The following is a 6,615-nucleotide window of genomic DNA, read 5'->3' as shown; positions in this document are numbered from 1 at the left end:
CCTAAAATTCCTATGGAAATTCAAGGGACCCAGAATCTTGAAAAAGAGTAAAGTTGGAAGACTCAAATTTCAAAACTACTACAAAGCAACAGTAATCAAGATAATGCATAAGGATAGATACAAAGATCAATGGAATAACATTGACAGTCCAGAAATAAATCTTCACATTTAGAGTCAATTGATTTTCTACAAGGGTGCCAAGAAAATTCAATTGGGGGAAGAATGGCCTTTTCAACAAATGGTGTTGGGACAACAGGACATCCACAAACAAAAATTTGGATCCTTACCTCAAACCATACACAAAAGTTGACTCAAAATGGGCCAAAGACTTAAATGCAAAAGCTAAAACTATAGGACTCTTAGAACGACATATAGGAATAAATCTTTCTAATCTTGGATTAGGCAATGGCTTCACATCAAAGCACAAGCAACAAAAGTAAAAACAGACGACCTGACCTTCATCAAAACTAAAAAATTTTATGCATCAAAGGATACCACTGAAAAAGTGAAAAGACAATTTACAGAATGGGAGAAAATATTTGTAAATCACTTATCTGATAAGGGACTTGTATCTAGAACATATAAAGAACTCTTTCAATAAATAATAAAAAGATAGCCCAACTAAATAAATAAACCAAGGATCTGAAAAGACATTTCTCCAAAGAAGATATACAGTGGCCAATAAGTACATGAGAAAATGCTTAACATCATAATCCATCAAGGAAATGCAAATCAAAACTACAATGAGACAATTACCCAGTAGGAAGTCTATAATCAAAAACACAGGGGGGCAGTTGGGTGGCTCAGGTGGTTGGAGCATGTGCTGTGAACAAGGTTGCCAGTTCGATTCCCACATGGGATGATGGGCTGCACCCCCCACAACTAGACTGAAAATAGCGACTGGACTTGGAGCTGAGCTGCACCCTCCACAACTAGATTGAAGGACAACGACTTGACTTGGAGCTGATGGGTCCTGGAAAAAACACACTGTTACCCAATAAAAACTTAAAAAAAAAAAAGATAAGAACAAGAGTTGGCAAGAATGTAGAGAAATTGGAACCCTCATACAGTGCTGGTGGGATTTTGCAATGGTGCAGCCATTTTGGAAAACAGTCTGGCAGCTTCTCAAAAGGTTAAACATAGGGAGATACCATATGACCTATCAATTCTACTCCTGAGTATATACAGAAAAATGAAAACATAGGTCTGCAAGCTGCAGAACAGTAAATATATTGGGTTGTCAGAAAAGTCATGAAACGTTTGCGACAGATGGCATTAGTTCATTTTTGGAAGTACTAGAGTCATTTGCATCTATGTTATTGCTATGTCATTTGACAGCTGACAGTTCTAGCTTCATTCTAAAAAAAATTGAGCGATTTGGTTGAGTTTTAGAGATTTTACAAGTTGAAGGTGGAAGACCAAACTGTGCGTTTTTGCCATATTTTACTGTTTTACTTCCATAAAGGGAAGAACGCGCGTCAAGCTTGTGAAAAATTGCATGAAGTTTACAGTGACAATGCTCTACAAGGACATCAGTGCCAACGATGCTTCACGAAAGTCCGTGCCGGTGATTTTGATCTCAATGATGCTCCTCGGTTACGGAGGCCCACCGAGGTTGATGACAACAAAATAAAGGCATTGATCGAGTCAAACCCATGTTACACGACACGAGAGATTGCAGAAACATTGAACACCCATCATTGAAGCATTCACGACCACCTGAAGAAGCTGGGATACATAAGCAAGCTCGATAGTTGGGTTCCGCATGAACTCAAAGAAGTTCATTTGACGGTGCGTATAAACATCTGCAATATGCTCATTAAACGTGAGGAAAACGATCCGTTTTTGAAGCGACTGATAACTGGTGATGAGAAGTGGATTGTTTACAACAATGTGGTGTGCAAATGGTCTTGGTCCCTACGTGATGATTTGCCTCAAACGACATCAAAAGCAGACATTCATCAGAGGAAGGTTATGCTCTCAGTGTGGTGGGATTTCAAGTGTCATGTTTTTCAAGCTCCTACCAAGGAACCAAACAATCAATTCGAATGTGTCCTGTCGGCAATTGGATAGTTCGAATGAATCCATCATCCAGAAATGTCCAGAGTTTGTTAATTGTAAAGGAGTTGTGTTCCATTGTGACAACACGAAATTATTGGAGCTTGGATGGGATGTGTTGCCACACCCACCATACTCTTCTGACCTTGTGCCGTCAGACTTCCACTTGTTTCACTCCTTCAAAACTCTTTACGTGGTATAACGTTCAATTCAGATGAGGCTGTAAATCAGCACCTTGTTCAGTTTTTCACAAATAAAGACAGGTCTTTCTATGAACGAGGAATTATGAAGCTCACTGAAAGATGGCAAAAGGTTATCAAACAAAATGGGCAATATAGCATTGATTGATCTTTGTTCTTTATATAAATAAATGACCTTTGAAAAACAGACAAAATACATCATGACTTTTCCGACAACCCAATAGTATGTTCACATTCCCATATATTTACATTCTATAAACCTACAGAAAAAAATCTAGATGGATGCACCCATCTTTGGGGAAAGGATAGCTGGAGGTTTGAGAAGAGACTCTATTATATCACATTTTAAACTTTTCAGTATTGCTTATGTCTGTTTTGAAAAATATGTATTTTTTTCTTTAAAAAATATGATTTTTCTTTTACATAGTTTAAAAAGCAATATGCAAACCGATGTCAATTATCTGGAGACCATGAGAAACAACACACACATAGGCTCAATCTCAGGCTATTATGACATCAATAATTACATTTTGCTTCACCGTAGTCTTCTAAGACTTTCACATACACTAGCATGTTTGACCCCCATATGGAAGACTTTTATCTTGTTACACAGAAGAACTATGAGAGACCCTGAGAGAGAATACACTTAAGACTACAAAACTAGTCAGTGCTGAAGCCAGAGCTAGTACTCTGATTCTATTTCACCACAATGCCACTGATCACCTTTGAGTTCCACATCTGGAGTTGGTCAGGGCTCTGACATTTATCAGAGGGTAATCCTCAGTGGCTTAATATTCCCTAAGCATCAGCTTCCACCTCTGCGATATTTGAAAAATACTCCCAGTGTTTTTTGAACCTGTTAAATTTTGTATATAAAATAGATGGGGCATTGATAAAGAGTAGCTATTATTAGAATATATATAAAATGCGGGGCATCCCTGAGCATTATACCTATATTGCCTTTAGGGTCACATTCAAAAGATTGACTCTTAGGATCTACTAAGGCTGAACAGTCTCATTCCCTATGACACAGCAGTTCCACTCCCAGGTGTATTCCCCACTGAAATGCACATCCATGTCCATCAAAAGATAATTTCTTGGGCCGGCCGAGTGGCGTGATGGTTAAGAACTGGCTTGGGACGCCAGAGGGCCCCGGTTCAGATCATATGAGGGCCAGTGACACAGCCCTCCACAGCTAAGATGCTGAACAACAGCTCAACCTGGAGCTGGGCTGCCAAGAGTCGCCGGCGACGGTATAGGCTGCAGCCCCTGTGGCAGTGGGTTGCCATGGGCTACTGTGTGTAGCCAGCAGCCAGCGTGAGCGGCCAGCAGCCACCGTGAGCGGTCGTCCAGAAGCCGGCGACTGATCTGCAGCGCCAGGGAAGAGCGCAATGATGGTGCCAACTTGGGCCAGTGTAGCGACATCCTCCACAACTAGACTGAAGAACAAAAAACGACAGCAACTTGTCTGTTCCCCATCCCCCCAATTTCCCAATAAAAATTTTTTTAAAAAAAAAATAATAATTTCTTGAATGTTCAGAGCACTATTCCTAATAGTCCCAAACTGGGAACTACCAAATGCACATAGGCAGTAAAATTGTCAAATAACTTTATGATCACAAAATGGAATACTATTTAGCAGTAATAATGACCGATCCACAACTACACCCAACAATACTGATGAATCTCACAAACATAATGTTGAGTGAAAGCAGAAAGACACCGAAGAAAAACACACTGAAGGATTCATTCCTATAAAATGCAGACAGAAAAAACTAGCCCTTTTGTTGGAACCAGGATAAGAGTACCTGTGGAGAAGGGGAAAGTGCCTGGAGGAGCGAGGGGTGCGTCTGGGCTGCTGATAATGGTTCTGGATCCAAGCGCTTGTTATACGGGTATGTTCGGATTGTGAAAATTCGTTGAACTGTACATTGTAATTCATTAAAAGTTTTTTGTTTGTTTCAAATACCATGGAGTGGCTGGACATCTTGGAATTCTGCCGAAACTCATCCAGCTCTGGTTTTACAACGAATCCACTGCTCAACAACTTTCATTTCAACAAGTGAGAGTGGTTTGAGGCCTAGAAGCGGCCTCTGGGTCGGCGGGTTCAGCGCCACATCCAGACCTCAGGCCGCCCCTGAGCTCCCCTGCCTGGGCCAGGAGAGCCACCTGGTGGTGCTTGGTCCACGAGTCAGAAGAGCCCAGGCGACTCCAGAGGCGACTCCGCCACCGACTGCTCCCGGAGCCCGGGAACGCCTGACCCCGTCGGACCTGCCAGCGCGCTCCCCATAGACTGGGACGGGATTCCGGCACCGGCCTCGGCGTCCCTGACGGGATTTGAACCGCGGAAGGGAGCGGCCGGGATGACCGCGAGCGTGAGGCTGGAGCCCGCCGGCCGCTGCTGCTGGGACGAGCCCGTGCGTATCGTCGTGCGCGGCCTGGCCCCGGGACAGCCGGTCACGCTGCGCGCGTCCCTGCGCGACGAGAGGGGGGCGCTCTTCCGGGCCCACGCGCGATACTGCGCCGACGCCGGGGGCGAGCTGGACCTGACGCGCGCGCCCGCGCTGGGCGGCAGCTTCGTGGGGCTCGAGCCCATGGGACTCCTTTGGTCTCTAGAGCCGGAGAAGCCAGTGTGGCGGTTTCTGAAGCGAGACGTGCAGACGCCCTTCGCGGTGGAGCTGGAGGTGCTCCACGGCCACGAGCCCGAGGCCGGGCGGCTCCTGAGCCGCGCGGTGCACGAGCGCGTCTTCCTTCCACCCGGGGTGCGGCGGGAGCCGGTGCGCGCGGGCCGGGTGCGCGCCACGCTCTTCCTGCCGCCGGGTGAGCCTGGGCTGCTGGGGGTGCGGGAGCGTGTGCTCTGGGCCACCAGTGGTTTCTATTGTAGTACTGTTTTCAGGGGAGTTTGGCTTGGGGACACGGTCAGAGAAGCTGACATGGACTAAATTAGTGGCCACACACCTAAAATAGGTTATTTTGATATGTTAGGCTCTGTGCTGTTCATTTTGTTTGCATAATCTCATTTAATCGCTATAATATTTCACTGAGATGGCGACTCTTATTCTGTAGGTTAAAATAACAGGGTCAAGGTCGGTTGTCTACTTTGTTGTCTACTTTGATATTAACTACCTACAGATCTCTACAGGCGTCAGCTCTACTACGTGTCTTTTAAAAATGACTGTTAAGGAAGCAATTACCATGTGGCCTTTCTCTCGTGTCCTGAGTACACTGGGCCTCTTCTGCACGTCTTCATGCTCCTTTCTACCATAGATCACACTTCAGACCTCACTGCCTTCTTCACTTAAATTACTTAAATTACTTCATCTCTTAAGTAATTTTCTTTCCTTTCTCTAAATAGACAGCTGAAATATAATATATAAAAAAAGGCAAGGGGTTGGGGCAACACAACATAAAGCTTTGCTTCAAGATATTTAATTCTATGTCCAATTCTTTAACAGAACACAGTCTAAAATATAAAATTCCTCCTTCTGTGATATAGTCATTAATGAAAGACTGTTACTCTCCTTTAGAACCAAAGATTCTTAGAACCTTGCAGATAATTTATCAAAGAAGTATATGGACGGTAAATTCATCAATGGGAAGGTATATTGTAGATTTTCCTCCCACCAAGGAACTGGTATGGCTTTTCAATAGTGACTCAGGGAGCCGTTTTCCTTCCTCTGGTTCACAGGAACCCGCGAAATAATTTAGAAAGATCTCTAAAAGAAAAGCAAATTCTTTAAATTATATCATACTTTCCCATTATAATATTCCCTTCTCTAGGACCTGGACCTTTCCCAGGCATCATTGACATCTTTGGTGTTGGAGGAGGCCTATTGGAATATCGAGCCAGCCTTCTGGCTGGCCATGGTTTTGCCACATTGGCTCTAGCTTATTACGACTTTGAAGATCTCCCCAAGGAATTTGACATGAATGTGGACTACTTTGAAGAAGCCCTGTGCTACATGCTTCAGCACTCCCAGGTTCTCCTAATGTCTTTTATTGTATCATTCTCTCTAAATCAGGGTCGGCAAACTTTGGGAGACGGAAGAGCCAATCCTGTCCCTCACAACAATTTAAAAAGTACTCGAGAGCCATAAAACAAATGAAATCACCATTATGTGAATAATATCCTTTAAAATTTTCATAAATGAAACTATGATAGTTTTATTTTCATTTTCAATTTTACTGCAGAGCCACATGTATGTACCCAAAGAGCCACATGTGGCTCACGAGCCACAGCTTGCCAACCCCTGCTCTAGATACCGTATTTGCCGGCGTATAAGACGATTTTTTGGCCCTGAAAAATATGCCTCCAAGTGGGGGGTCATCTTATACGCCAGGTACACTTCAGATAGAC

The 6,615-nt window shown here is 43.9% G+C and overlaps 1 protein-coding gene across 1 annotated transcript in view; it reads left to right on the top strand.

The window, feature by feature from the left end:
* Positions 1–4,418: 4,418 nt before the first annotated feature.
* ACOT4 (acyl-CoA thioesterase 4) overlaps positions 4,419–6,615 on the top strand; it is a 20,168-nt gene continuing 17,971 nt past the window's right edge. Inside the window, exons 1-2 of the mRNA XM_019640348.1 lie at positions 4,419–5,078; positions 6,039–6,238. Coding sequence (XP_019495893.1) covers positions 4,622–5,078; positions 6,039–6,238 — 657 coding nt within the window. The 5' untranslated portion in view covers positions 4,419–4,621. The remainder of the gene's footprint in view (positions 5,079–6,038; positions 6,239–6,615) is intronic.

This window comes from Hipposideros armiger, unplaced genomic scaffold (assembly GCF_001890085.2).
Source record: "Hipposideros armiger isolate ML-2016 unplaced genomic scaffold, ASM189008v1 scaffold_49, whole genome shotgun sequence".
NCBI classification, from domain to species: domain Eukaryota; kingdom Metazoa; phylum Chordata; class Mammalia; order Chiroptera; family Hipposideridae; genus Hipposideros; species Hipposideros armiger.
Note: the sequence above shows the minus strand (reverse complement) of the source record. Positions and strands in the feature narration are given on the sequence as shown.